This window comes from Phaethon aethereus (assembly GCF_964289735.1).
Source record: "Phaethon aethereus genome assembly, chromosome: 7".
NCBI lineage: Eukaryota > Metazoa > Chordata > Aves > Phaethontiformes > Phaethontidae > Phaethon > Phaethon aethereus.
The window spans coordinates 21408767-21424041 of NC_138583.1; the positions used below are offsets into that span (position 1 = coordinate 21408767).

At 40.2% G+C, this 15275-nt stretch overlaps 1 protein-coding gene across 1 annotated transcript in view; it reads left to right on the forward strand.

Annotated features, from left to right (window-relative positions):
* WDFY4 (WDFY family member 4) overlaps window positions 1-15275 on the forward strand; it is a 136057-nt gene that overhangs the window by 30133 nt on the left and 90649 nt on the right. The window contains exons 13-25 of the mRNA XM_082002379.1: window positions 210-424; window positions 1331-1431; window positions 2368-2575; window positions 2850-2926; window positions 3620-3838; window positions 4880-5064; window positions 7507-7738; window positions 9785-9936; window positions 10504-10615; window positions 10730-10920; window positions 12590-12742; window positions 13187-13260; window positions 14100-14261. Coding sequence (XP_081858505.1) covers window positions 210-424; window positions 1331-1431; window positions 2368-2575; window positions 2850-2926; window positions 3620-3838; window positions 4880-5064; window positions 7507-7738; window positions 9785-9936; window positions 10504-10615; window positions 10730-10920; window positions 12590-12742; window positions 13187-13260; window positions 14100-14261 — 2081 coding nt within the window. The remainder of the gene's footprint in view (window positions 1-209; window positions 425-1330; window positions 1432-2367; window positions 2576-2849; window positions 2927-3619; window positions 3839-4879; window positions 5065-7506; window positions 7739-9784; window positions 9937-10503; window positions 10616-10729; window positions 10921-12589; window positions 12743-13186; window positions 13261-14099; window positions 14262-15275) is intronic.

The window sequence follows — 15275 nt, forward strand, 5'->3', positions numbered from 1 at the left end:
GGCTGAGCATCTACTTGGATATATGCGCACTGTTCAAGTGCAGAGCTTTATAGAACAGCCATGCAGTTGCACTTGAGCCTCTGGCCTTAGAGGCTTCTTTTCTGGGCTAGAATTTTATATCCAGAGATTTGGTAAGGGGGGGGGGGGGCGGGGGCAGGAGGAAATCACTTAGTTCCAGCTCACTGACTTCAGTTCTGTGTCCATCTCAGCTTTCACAGGAAATACAATGTGCTGTGGTTGATCATATCCTGTCCCTGGTGAAGTCAGAGAAGAGTCGCCAGGTGATGTGTGGATCTGGTTTGCTGAATACCATCATAACTTCCTGTCAGGATGCCTTCCGCAATGAGAGCCATCCACTGCATCTGCCCCTCACTAGAGTGTTTGAGAAGCTTGCGTCACAGGCTATTGAGCCAGATGTGTTAAGGTATCAGATTATAATGGAACCGATTTGATTTAGTGGTGCAAATTTTTTGCAAAGTTTGTGCAGTAATTGGGTACTACATATAGTGCTCTAATTCAGTAAGAGTCTTTGCCTTTTGTTTCAAGTGTCAGTTAATACTACTTACATATTGATCACAGGGTATAATGCTATAATGACATACTGAAGATGGTATGACTGTAGTGTTCTGCTGCATCATCTCTGCAGGGGTTGCAAAGCCATTTAGGAAAGGTAACAAATGAAGTAATTGCAAAACAGTTGGGGTTATTCTCTCCTGAAATTCATATGGAGAAGCTGTTTCCCAAAGAGTAAAAGTAACTTTCTCTTAGCTTGGATCCACGTCAATGACAGATGCAGAAATAAAAAGCATGGTCTTTTCTCAGTCTCTGTTGTTTCTACTTTGAGGATGAACTTTCTTCTCTAATGCTAACATGTGCTAGGCATGACGGTACCTAACTGAGATCAAAGTGCAGATGAAGTTGGATATGAAGTGGAAGATTGAATTTATTTTCTAAAAAATGGAACAGAATTTCTTTTTAAAAAAAAACAACCCCCCCCCTCCAAAAAAAGCCCCACCCCACCCTGCCAAAAAGACCCCAGATTTTTTCTGAAAAATTAGTAGTATCCAAAAGTATTGCTGAAGATAAGAAACCTTTGATTTTTTCAATAGGAAAATCTTGAAAGGGGAAGTGTAAAGCAAAACAAATATTTGTGATGATACAATGGAAAACATTCCTTCTGTTTTATTGGGACGTCTTTAAAATTTGCTATCCAATAAGAAAGCTGGTCTCTCCAGAGGACTGAGCTGTATTTGCATGGTTGCTATGACTCCAAAGTGTCTGGCTTGATTGTTTTAATTTTTTGTGGTTGCTTTCTTTTTTTTCATGTTAGGCAATTTCTTTGTTTGGGAGGTTCACCACCACTATGTTTCAGACCTAGCACAAAGAAGACTGAGGCCCTTTCATGTCAGGGGAATGATTCAGCTAATGGAGGTAAGCACACAATGAAGGTAAGCACACAATGAACAGCCTGTTGCTCATACAGTCGCTGGGTTATAGATGTCTCTAATGACAGGAAACTGCTGTTGGAGCAGATTGCTCCAAGACAGTCACAGTAAAGGTGGAGTATGCCTGGATGTTTTAGATTGGGTATTGCCCAGGTTGGGTGCTACTTGACCAACACTGAGAGCTCATGTAATCACCAGCAGAGATCAAATTATAAGATGTGTGCTGAAGCCAGATGCTGATACAGACTCAGACACGGAAGTGATCTATGAAAATACTAATCATACTCCCCAAACCAAGCGGAGTGTCTCCTGTGTTTGCAGCATATTTTCCCTGTGGCTTATAGCTAGATATAGAATAAAGATTTAATTAAAGAGCACTGTTTTTGTAATCTCTAGGATATCCTGGTATTCTTCCTTGCTTATATGGCCATTTGGCATCCAAATCCTTTCTTTGTTGTAACATACTTTGCAGGTGAAAGGCTACAGTAGTAGTATTTGCTGTTTAAACTGTTCTCATGCCTATGCAACACCTGACACGGCATGGTGCAAATTTGGGATTATGTTCTTTGCAGTCATTCTTCAGATCCTCTACCACGTGTTGGTTGTAATTATGTAATTATTCTGTTATGACAGAATTGAATGGTCTGTGTATAAGAAAAATGGAACCAATGGGTCAGGAATCTTTTTTACTAGAGGTGAACTTCAGAGTTGCCTGAAGATGTGTGGGCAGAAAATATGGCTATCACTTCTGTAAGCTCATCTTTCCTGCCAGCCTTCTATTTTGAAATTGCTTCAATGGAATATTTTTGTGCATTGCTGAGGGTTCCTCCAGGCTGCTGGATGAATTGAATACGGGCAAAGCCTGTGATTGAAAAAAGTATTGCAGACACGGATCTGGTTAGGCACAATGTTGATCTTGTAGGTTCAGAAGAAGACATGGTGGACAATAAAACCAATCCTCAGGCAGTTGTACCTGTCAGCAGCTCTTCTTGGGTGTCTAAGGGATCTGCGTTGGCACTCCAGACTGCAATGAGTCTCATCTCCATGACGTCACCTCGAAACTTCCAGCTCCGCAGCACTGCTTTGCCTCCATCGTTTGTGGAGTTTGACATGTCCATGGAAGGATGCGGGTATTACTGCTGTTGCTTTTCTCTTTAGCTGCTCTGCAGTCTCCAAGCCCTTATTCTGGACACAGCAACTAATTACTTCTCTCTCCATCCTAGTCAATCCTTGTGCCCTATCGTTGCCTGCCTTGCAGCAATGTTGCCAAAATATTTTGTTATTGTCTTATTGCTGATAGCCTAGACTCTGCCTTGCTACCATGATTCTGCAGTATTAAGTCACTGGTGACCTTCAGGGATGACTTTAAGTTTCTGACAAATGAGTGCTTGCTTGCTTTTGTAGGTGTTTATACCTCCCTACCTTGGCCACTGTCATGGGACCCAGTGCAGAGCAGTCTGTCTCAGGAGGAATTGGCGTGGGTAAGCACTCTGACTCATCTACAGCTTCCTGAAAGCACTGACTTTTCAGCCCCATTGAAATCATTTAACATTTGTAAGAAATGGTAGCAAATAAGCTGTTGTTTCAATACACTTTGATCTTTGTTTCCCAGTGCAGCTCTGAGCTGTGTAACTCAGACTGCTCACCAAAATGCAGTATCAGATGCAGCTTAATAGCGTGATGCGTTATCATTAACATTAGCAATACAAACTTAAAGCAGGCTGAACAAGTAAGAGCCACCAGATTTTAGGGTAATCTCCCATGGAAGGAATAGAAACTGTCACTTAACATAAGATGGGATTCTCCTATAGAGAAAAATCCTCTATTGGGTGGACTGGGAAATGGCTGTACCTCTTGCTTCCTGAATTTTGGGAACTTTGAGAAAACTTGTTTCTGGCTCAGTGCTTCTCAATTGATGAACTCCGTGGCATGGAGATCTAGTAGTTATTTCTCATCAGTCAATTTTAGGTCATTTATACACATGCACACACCCACATGTGCAGTCTCTATGATACTGAAGATAAGCAATGAAATCTAATAGAACAGAAATTCAACCTCATATTCTAATATTGTTTCTTATATGGTTTGGGCTATAAATGAAACGGGAAGCAGTTTCCTAATGTCTACACAGGGAAACCAACTTCCCTTACTGCTTTTTTGTTTCCTGTCTACAGGCACCAGAATGTTCCCTCCCTCAAGCGGCCTGACTCTCTCCTGCTGGTTTCTGGTTAGCAAGTTTGGCTTGGTGCACAACAGTCACCCACTCCGTTTTCTCACAGTTGTGAGACATATGTCAAGAACAGAGCAAGAATTTGTTTGCTTTTCAGTAAGCTTCTTCCCTCAGGACCGTTCTTTGGTTATTTCCACAGAAGAAGTGGAATTCCAGCCACTAGGTAAGGCTCTTACCAGTCAAGCTGCAGTGCTGTGTCCTCGGATTATCTGGAATTTTTCATTAACAATTTTTTAATTAACAAAACTCTTCTTATAAGTACCCGGGACATTAATGAGACTTTTTATGTCTTTGGTTTTCTTCTGGCTGCCTGTTGTAATTGTAATTCTTGGTCATATTTCAGCTTTAACTTTGCTTTAGGCATTGAGAATTATTTTGTGGCCTGTGATATATGATAAAACTTATAAATATTCTAAGGAAAACTTCTGAATGTCAGGTATATGGTTGTGTGCCCTTGTGGGGACTGGACTTGAACCAACTGGTCCCTGCCTGTTCTGTGTAGCAGTAGGCAGGTGTGGAGAGAAGGACTAAGGAGTTTGGGGGTGATCTAGCTTCCTAATCAAACAACTGATTTCCTCTACTCACTTTTAGAATGTTTTCTATCATGTCAGCAAATTAATCTTTTTTCTTTGACATTTTTCCCTTTCTCCTTGTTGAGTACAGTAGGTACTTCAAATGTGAATGTGATTGAACATTGCAGAGGAGGGTGGGAATAGCAGCTGGGATTTTTTTCATGCACAGCTTATGCTGTGTGAGTGCTAGGATTCCCTTAGATGATGTTAAAAATCCCAGCTTGCCTCTTTTCATAAAAACTACAAATTGATGTACAGAGTTTTATCAGCTCATGAATTCGCTAGGAATTTTTTTCTGTGTCAGCTAACTCCGTGAATATCCTGAGGGATTCTCTTAGAGAATATATTGACTTTGCCCTAGTTCAGTCTAGTTTTGCAGTAGAGGAAGCTAGCGGGTGTTATTTGGGAGGATGGCACATTCTATGCTGGAGGGATCTTGAAAGCTGTGCAAGTCTCAGGTCCTGATAATGGACCCATCAGGGAATGTTTTAAAGACATTGAACAAAATAGCACCAAATCACTCTATACCTACAGAGTCATGCTCTTTGTGTCACATTTGATAGCTCTGTTCCAGAGGTGGAGGGAAGTGAGAGAGACTTTCTGTTGACTGCCCCCTGTTTTTGCTGTTACAGATATCATGGAACCTGAGGGTGAGGTCCTAAATCCCTCCCCATTTCCAGGGCAGGTCCAATTTGGCTGTGGCAAGCTGCTCATCACTGGCCAGTGGCATCATCTCACAGTAACAGTTGCTAAGGAAGCAAAGAAGAACTGCATTGTGTCAGCTTATATAAATGGTCAGATGCTTGGCTCTGCAAAGGTAAAGGCTGTCTGCACAGATGTTGTGCCTGACGTTTGCCTTTCATTGCTTTTCACTTTCACCTCCTCCTGACTTCTCAGCATTAACCTGAGAGACTCAAAGCATGGTGATCTGCATACATAGCATGTGCCACTCTGCATTGTGTGTGAGTGGAGTCAGAAATCATACAAACTAGGGTGTATTTGTGCTGCTTTTCAGAAGCATGTTATCAGCTTATACTGATGCTTTGAACTAGTTTCCCCCTTCAGCATGCAGATAACCAGGGCAATTTTGAGTGGTTACACTTATCTGAGAGTTGGGGTTACCTAGTTTGCAGGTAGCTCAGGGTTATGTTGATGAAATTCAGTTGTACCCTCAGTTTTCTGAATTGACTAGTGATTTTGAAGATCTCTGTTTACATCCAAGATTTTCAGAAGTTGTCAGCTACAAAAAGTACATAACATTAAGGTGTGACCAGAGAACCCTAAACCAAAGGTGCTTTGGATTTAGGCTAAAACCTGCAAAGGTGATGAGTTATGTAGGGAGCCTCCACTTTCTCAAAAGGCCTGGAAAGGGGAAAGCTCACAGAGAAATAAGCTTCTGAGGCTAGCTCTTTGCAAGAATCCCAAGATGGATGGAATTTTCTCAAGCATCTTGCGTGGGCTTGTTTCAAGCTGTCCTCTTCCTGTTACACCCATTAAATAATCAGCTGATGAACCAGTGGCCTTTTTCCTACTGGCACTCTAAATGTTCAGGAACAGATAGATGTTCCTCCAGGTTAGTTGTTCAATGTGTGAGATAGTTCTTGAATTAAAATAATACTTCCTTTTTGAAGTTAATAGAAATGAAAGAAATGTTTCGATTAGGAGAAATTTGTAAACTTCAATTATATCAACCCGTGAGTTCATTGCAAATGTTGGTGTAGCTACTATTTCCCCTAATGTGCCATTTCCTGTGATCATCTTGTTGCATGGGAGTAAGTTTCAGGTTGCATGAGATATCATGAGAAAGCAACCCAAATGTACCTGAAGAGTTCATAGTCTACAGGATAAATGAGAAGAGCCCCTGATTTATATTATCATTATTATCATGCTCCTGGTTTTGAAGTTAATCTCAAATTATTTCTGAGATTTGAATTTTGAATGCTCTAGGCTGACAATGTTGAAAATGCAGACTATTTCTACTGCAGGTCTGGTTGGTGTGGGGGTTTTTTGTTTTTGTTTTTGAATAGACTCGTTTTATTAAATGAAACTTGTAACCTTGGTCTCTTCCTTCTTGTTCCCATATTTCAAATTAATCTCAACACATGCAAAGCTCACTTGTGTGTTTTATACTTCCCTTGTAAAAGCAACCTGTTTAATTCCAAATATTCTCTTTCCCATACTTGAGAAAAATGATCTGTCTCCTAAATGCCTTTTGGGACCTATATCCATTTCAAGAATGAAAATTTAATTTAACTTGCCTTCCTTCAAATGAGACTGAAAGTCATCAATAAAACTAGGCCTAAGCATTGCAATTGATTAAAGAATTCACAGCAAATGTATTTAACATACAGTGAAACAGCTCATAATAAATAAAACAAGCTTTTAGTAAATAAAAGATGGTCCCAGTGCTGGGGTCTCTGACATGATGTAAGCCTTCATCTTGATGTGTACAATGAAGAAAAGATTGTGTAAGAAATTAGAATTGCATAAAGGTTGTTAACAATACCAAAAGCTATTTTTGGGTGGTTGAGCTGGGGGGTGTGTTCAGGGTGGGTTACTGTGTTGTATCAATCCTAATAATTTGTTCACTCAAGTATCAAGTCCTGCCTCAATATTAATTGACCAGCCCTGTCTTCTACATCTCAGTAGTCAGAGATCAATAAATGCTAGGAGTCTGTCACCTTCACAGCAAATTGTTAAAGGCAGGGCTAAGCCCTGAAATGCAATACAGTTTCTCTGTACCAAAAAAATTCCAATTACTTCCTGCTAGAGTGGTCCACACTCCATTTAGGACTCTGAATCCTTATTTTGATGCCAAAAAAAGGTCCAATTTTCTAACCTATTTCGCTTTCACTGAAGCGAACTGATGCACTTGGACCCTTTATTCAAAAACTGTTTATTCTCTAGATGCCTAGTACAAGGTGCAATCTATAGTGACTTTCTGACTTCTGAAAGTCACAATCTGAGTTATGAAGTTAAGAACAGGAAAAATAAGGCTGGGGTCAAGATAAGAGTTTTTCTTTGCCAACACTTGAAATTATTTTGACTGTTTTTTGAACAAAAACTAGGTTGAACTTTCCAAAATGCTTATGTTTGTGATACTTCTGGAAGTCAAGTTTCTAAGCAGTGTATCTATCTGAACAGACTATTGTGTTTCCTTCATTGAGGAAAGAGGAGACAGGCAGTACCTTCCAGAGACAAGACCTTAAGGCACCCTGAGAGTATTGAGTCCCTGCAGTGAATTCTTTTTCTGTTGTAGATGCAGTATCTCCAGCCCTTACCAGGTAGCTGTATTTCCATGGAACCCTCTTCCTTTATTGATGTCTATGGGTACATAGCTACACCTCAAATTTGGAAACAGAAGTCCTCCTTGACCTGGCGCCTTGGCCCGACGTACTTGTTTGAAGAAGCTATCTCTGTGGAAACCATGGAGGTCATCAATAAGCTTGGCCCACAATACTGTAGCAACTTCCAGGCAGTACAGCTTCAAGGTATGTAGTAATTCTCATATCCGTCGCTGTTTGTTTGTTAGGGCAATGATCTTTTTATTCTTATCTGCTATTAGTATTCCAACTGTGCCTAAAGCTCACTCTAAAAGCCTGGAACTGTGTTACTGAGAGTTGTACAAGGCTGTAGTAAGATACCATGAGGATCTTGTAACATACTGTAAACTGGGCAGAAAAAGAAGGGCAGGAATGAAGCAGTAGAGGGATAACATGTCCTTAAGGAGATGTAAGATTGCAGTTTCTGTTGGACAAGCATTAAAGCAGCAGCTTTGTAACTGAGACTTTCTGCATTTATGGTGCTACAGAAAAACATGACAGAAAAAGAAACATCATTTTTAATTGCAAATGCCTGCAGAGGGGTAGGGGAATGCAGATGACTACTCTTCTCTGCCCTGCAAATGCCTGCAGGGGAGAGAGGGATAGGGGAGTAAGTTACATTCCATTTAATGAAGAGGCTTTTTAACTAAAGTCTACTGTTAGCTTCAATTATTAAACAAGCAGACAAAACATTTCAGTTATTGATTACAGTTTGTTCAACAAGTAGTGCGTTCATGCGTGTACTAGAGCTCAGGATGAAATGGGCTGGTCATCTCCCATCTGAAAAGAGCAGAATAATGCCCCCTAGTGATGCTCCAGCCTAAAGCAAAGTGCAAAGACTGGCTGAAAGTACTCCTTTTGAATGCTGTCTATTTGCTGACTTAAAAAAATTTCTAAGTCAAGCATGTTGAAAGAGAAATTATATCAAAATACAGCCCTAAAATAAAAAATATTACCAATAGAAGTCAGAAGGATTTGTTTTTTGAAGTGTTGAGTCTTTATAGGTCTGGGGTGCTTGTTGTCTGCAGACTGGTCTCCCCAGGCTGAACATTAGTACTAAGCATGGATTGTGTCCATCTGTCTAGCGATGTCCTGATGCAGGGAAATCACAGGGCACTATGCAAGATTTGATCTCATCATTGTGAAATGATCTCGTTCTCTCGCTCTCTCTCCCCCCACCCCACTGACTCTCTTTTTTCTTTTTTGGAGGGGGGGCCAGGGAGGGGAGGTTGTACCTAACATTTCCTTATTCCATCAAAACACCCAAAGAAACTTTTCTAATGGAAATTTTGACGTAAAAAGTTTCAGCACAAAACCCCAAAATACTACAGTTTATTCCTTAAAGTAGATTTATAACCTTGTTGCAAACAGCAGGTTCAATTGTTTCAGCAGTGTTGTCCCATCTCACCAGTATCTCATTGCTTCTTACTAAGCAGCAGCAGCTGTGTGGAGGCTTAGCCATAGGTTCGTGGAAGGGAAATAGGTGACAGAGTCTTGCGTTATTTACTTCTAGCTAATCTTCATGTGGAATATGTGCTAATTCTTTTTGCCTATAAGGGCTATGTCATCAGCATTAGTAAACAGTTCCATAAATCAACTGTTTTCCCAGTCTATAAAATTGTACAAAATACAAGATTTCTTTTTTTAAAAAGTACACATAATTTTTCCAAGTGCGAGCAGGAATAGAAAATTCTTTAAAGAAAATCATGTAAGAATCTCAATCAATCATTCAACTGCTGAACCTCATAGTTTTCACAAGCTTCTCGTATGTTGTGAGTTGGGAGCTTTGAAGTTTTCCATCTGTTCTTTTTCTTCCACATGAATCCTTGCTCCTAGTACACATGAGAGCTCCCAGTAATGTGGAAGACCTCTGAAATGTTTTCTCTACCAAGAAAGTTTGTTTATATTGTGTGGACAAAGAAAGGTTTATGCTGGACTTTTCTGACCTTCATGAGATACTGGGAGAGTATGTAGGATCTACACAAAGCAGTAACCAGAGGAGTCAAAGCAAGCATGTCTTCTCCTGGTTCTTAGGCTGGCAAGCTGCCATGGACTGTGTTGCAAAGGGTGAGGGCTTTTTGCTGATTATAGTTAAGTCAAAATCAACTCCTATCTAAACTTTGGTTTCCTCCATTTATTTTTCATCTGCCTCTCTGCTGTCTCACATGTTGAGCATGGAAAGTTTCTTCAGAGGTTTATAATCTCTTGTTTTAGGTGAGGACCAGTACAGTGATAATAATCCCGCACCTCTGGTGGCAGAAGAGAAGATTTCTTTTGGAATCAATGCCACATGCTCATGTCTCACTACAGTCCAAGATATAAAGAGCTCCTACAATGAAGTGGATGGCCGGCTGATTGCTAAAGAGGTCATAAATTTCCCTCATTTGTCTTAAACACATTTTCCTTTGTTTCTGATTGGTGTCCTACAGCAAAGTTTGTGACTTTGTCTTAATTGCGTAACTTTAGTGATTTTTTTTTTTTTCCGCCTTCTCTTTCCATTGCTTAACTCCATTCTACTCATGGTTTTGTTTTCATCTGTGGAGAGGAATAAGTTGTACAGTGTGACCACAATGTTAAAAGCCTTTCTTGTATTTCAAGAACAACAGAACTATGGCCACAGAAGCCACAGTTTTCAAGTTTAATGATAATTTGTTTCGGTCTGTGATTTCTTAATGCCTTCACAACGACCTTTCACGTGCTATTCTAACATTCTTGCCAATGCCAGGGCTACTGGCCTGTTGAAGTAATGGGGTTGTGTGATATTTTAGGTGGGTGAATGTTTGTCCTAACAAACAACTTTAAAGGGGGAGAAAATGGTTTTCATAGTCTAAAAGTAATAAAATAATCTAAAGGATTAGAGCATCTGTTCGTTACTTTTTGTCTGCCCAATACTACTACGTTTTTTCTTAGGATGTCTATCTTATCTGTTTTAGATCGGGATTAACTCTCGGGACAGTTCAACTCCAATATTCCTGGCTAAAAATATTGCTGGACACCTATCAGGTTCCTTGCGGACTATTGGGTCAGTTGCTGTGGGCCAATATGGTAAATGCACTATGCCTTAATGTTTCAGATTTTTTTAAGAGTTGGGCGTTTCTCTGTCCAATAGTAGACTTAGTCCACGTCACTTCCTGGTAGAGTAACGCTGCAATTTCCTAGGGGTAAGAGTGTTCCAGTCCTGTCCAGCAGCTACTAGCCTGAACTTCGTTGGAGGCCCTGCCATTCTCCTGGGTCTCATTGCAATGGCCCATGATGACAACACCATGTATGCAGCTGTCAAAGTCCTGAACTCCATCCTGAACAGTAGCCCAATGAGTGAGAAATTGATGAGGCACATGGGTGGATACCAGGTAGATACTCTTTTGTTAATTCCTTCTGGATATAGTCTTATCCCCAAACCTATTAATGACGATGAACCAAGCATATCCTGGCTATCAGCCCTTATGGTTGGAACTTTGTAAGTTATGAGATCTTTGAGAGAGTTGTATAGGATAGTGCTATATCCTATCTTACAGTCTACAGTCTAAATCCTGTGCTTACAATCTCTGGGAACCTCTGTAACAGTACATCTCCTTATGGGAAGGTGAGGACAGAAGCCACTTGGTCGGACGTGATCTAATAATGGAAGGTGTCATGCTGCCCATATTAAGATGACTATAGTTAGTAAAGTCAATACAGCAGATTTGACTGACCCACCCTTCACCTTTTACCAACACACTTGATCCCCCTCCCACAAGAAACCACTTCTCAGTCAGGTCTGCTTCTTCCCCTTGGCTTATCCAGGCAAAGATTCCTCTTTACAGACTGCCCAGTGTAGGGCTGACAATGAATTCCTATGGCTCAGCTTTCACTGTGTGTTAGAAATTGTGCTGATATAAATAAGTGCTGTCTGGATTTCCAGCTATATTGATTACATCTGTCCTAAACACATCTTTCAAACCTGAAAGCTATGCAGATGGAAGAGTTTGGTTGACTCGGGGCTTTGGGAGAACCAGGGCAAATTTTAAGCACTATATGTATATATAATATTGTTAGGGTTAAGGCTCAAGTGTGAAGTTTCAGTCCGGTATCATTTACTTTATACTGTATAGGCTAAGCAGAGTCTTATGGAACAGAGAAGACTTTTTAACAGAGATGTTTCCAAACAAGAATCTTAACATTAGGGTTTCATGAATGACTTATTACAAACTTTCCCTTTTCCCAATTTGTGAATTGTTCATAAATTGATCCCATTTCATATGAATGTATTTATCATACTTAGATATTGCTTGCCCAATCCTTTCTTGTAGGAGAATGCCAGCCTTCAGATTGTGTACAAGCTGTTCCTTTTGACTTTGTGCTTAATAGTGTTCTCTCCACATGACGGATCATCATATTACAATGGAGTGGTTTTGCTCTTTGTTTGGATGTCTGAACCTGTTTTTTAAACAGCCAACTAATAAAAATGTGTCTTGATATGTATTTTCTAATGAATATCTATTCCTCACAACCTATTAAAAATGTTGTGGCTTCCTGAACATTTTTCTCACTGTATCAAGAATTCATTGAATAATTAAAGATAGACTCAGTTGAGAGATTAGCAATGTTTCACGCAAATGTCTTTCATTTGAAGAGGTCAACATTAACACATTTTTTTTTTTTAAACTAACACCATTTGCAAGCAACTAATACATCCATGAAGAATAGTGTAGAAAACCTACTGTGGTTATTTACAATTGTATGTTGCTTGTAATGTTGCTTTTTGTAAATTCCATTCAACATAAGGCATGTGTTTTGCTCCTGTTCAGTTCCACAGAGCTGTCAAACTCCTTCATAAACTTACCCTTTCACTTACTGTGCGAAATTTTATGCCTGGACTGAAATTTTAATTTTCTTCATGGTGCTTATGTAATATGTATGCATGCATGACTACTACAGCCAAGCAAACTGTGCATTTGTCTTGAATTAAAAATAATGTTATACACTAGTTTATAAATACAGATTTATACTCAGAATATACGTATTAAATTTTTTTTTCAGTTGCTGTCCTATCTATTGAAGAGGAAGACACAGCTGTTAAACAACAGGATTTTACAATTAATGTTCTCCCTAGTAGGCACAGCTGAGCTTGGCTTTGAGTCCTCAGTCATCAAGAATTATAGTGCATTCCAGTATGTTCTCTGCAACTTTGAGGTAAAACTGTTGATGTTACTTTGTGTGTTTGACTATATTAAAGATGACTTTATAGTATGAGGTTTTGAATATTCATAGCACCTCCTGGATCCAATATTTGGGATGGGGTGGTGTGTGGTGATTTTCTACACTGTGGCTCACCTAGGGAGGTGGTCCTGGAACGGCAGGTCCTCTGTCACCATGGCTCCCCACTGTGCCCCCGTGCAGTTTCTAGAGTGTTTCTGCAGATCCTGAGGGCCTGCTCCTCAGGCCCTGCGCAGAAGTATCAACTCCTCACACTGGCAGGGATTTCCCAGTGCCTACAGGTTGTCATTGCAGAAACAATTGAGAGTTTATGATGTTGTCCTCCCTGAACCACTTGTAACTGGTTTTCTGCCACAGATTACTACTTGCTCTGCTTAACAGAGCAGTAAAACCTCTGCTTTCCTTTGTCTTTCTTTTCAGCTTTGGATGAAAACACCAGAAGATCTTGACCTTGCTCTTTTTTCACATCTTGTGGAGATCTTGCAGTCGTCCAGGTACATAAGCTAGTGTTTGAATCAGAAACATGTGGGACAAGCTCATCTGTAACCTGAAGCTGGAACTGTGAGGTGGATATGAAGGGCCCAATCTTAGTTGGAATCAGTGGACTCTGGGAGTGAATCATTCCTAAATTACTCTTTCAAGGCTCTAGTTAGTGCTTTGATCAGCCCCTGAGATGACTGTGGGGCCAGGCTGGGAAAAGCTATCTGGATGACCTGGTTCACATGGAACCAGTGCTGTACAGTGAAAGTTAAAATGTCTGCTTGGAAGGGGAAATCTGAATGTTTGAATTGAGTATGAAATAATAAAAAAAATTATATGTGAAATTGTGTTTAAAACCAAAACACAACCCAGGAAGACTTAATTGCGGTATACTTTCTTAATCAGCTATACTAGAGTTAGATGTAACTGCAGAGACACAGAATGTCAGAGCGGCTGAGTAAAGCAGGATGCTAGATTCCTCCCTTTTGGTACCAGAAAGCTCTATGCAGATCTGTCTGCTGTCCCTTGCTGAGTTTTACAAGAATAACATTTATTACCACCAACTTACTGCTTGAAAATTCAGTAATGTTGTTTTCTTTGAACTCATTGAAATGCAGCAGTTTTCAGGGGTGAGGGAAGAGATGGGAAGAGTAGAGAATACACAAAGAAGTCTTCAGATCTCCATCACTGACACATATTCAATTTGTCTGACAGTGTTTGACATGTTGCCAAGGCAACATTAGAAGCCAAAGGTACAAAGTATCAGCGCTATCTGAGAATCCTTTTAGCTGAAACCCAGCAAATTTTGTTCTTTCCAGTAAAAGCTCTTAATAGTCCCTGTGCTTTTTTACAGAGATGGATGTCAGAATGCTGCAGTTGCCTACCAGGTACAGATGGTACCCAAGCTCATTTTCCTCTTCAATGATCCTGAAATCAGTAACTCCAGGATTACTGTGGCCTGCACTATTCTCTCACATCTATTGCAAGGATACTTTAACACAAGGGATGTTCTCAGGTAATCATCAAGTCTACAGCTTTTTCTCAGTCTGCAGATGAGCTATACTCCTGCCAGTGTTGGAGAGAGCTCTATAGTAGAATTTCCCGCCCTCTGGCAATTGCAGGAATCCCCATCAATGAAAAACTTTCATGCCTTCAAAACAAGAGTTCAGTCCAACCTTATACTTGTGTGAGGGTGCGTTGGGTGATAACTCTTACAATGATGGCACAAACAGTTCTGCTGGTATGATTAGGACTACTCGAAGTCTGTACTTAACATTTGGTTTCATTAAAGCCTGCCCCTAAAACATTGCAATTGCTATAGTATTGCAACTTGGCCCCAGTCAACTATGTACCCAGTCCTGTTGGCTTGGCTTATAATACCAGTAACTATCCTTCTTGTTCTTGAATTTCAATCGGTTAACATGTCAGTCAGGATTTCATGAAGCAAAGAATTTAAATCTTTGTTTGCTTTCCACAGAATGTAAACACTGCTCCACTTCATATTCCCAGCCTAGTTGCATCCGCCTGTAGCCTATGAACTGAGGAAGGTCCACACAGTGCTGTCTGCAGCCACCTAATGCTGGGGAAATGCACTGCACTAATGACAGCTCTGTTTTTAAAGCTCTTAATCCAAACAAAACGTAGAAAAAAAAGCAGCATGTTGAACTTGTGGTTTCTGCAGTCAGCCTTTAGCTCTGTTGAGGAGTAGGAGCACCTCAAGTAGTTACTGTAGAGTAGGCTAATAAATTAACTTACTACTTGCCAGCTGTTTTGTGGAATTACTTGTATGTATGTTCCTACCGTGGGCTTGTATGAGTTAGCCTATTCTTTTTTTGTACAGATGTGAGTAGTGGATTTAGTATGTCAAATTTGCCATGTGGTAAGGGGTGTGAATGAGCATTTTTCTTAAAATGTCATGATTTGTTATTCCATGGTAATGTGAGTGGCTGTCAAGCCCATGAATGCTGAGCAAGTGGATAAAGACAGTCCCTATCCTTCCATTTCTAGGAGACCAGAGACTATAGCAGGC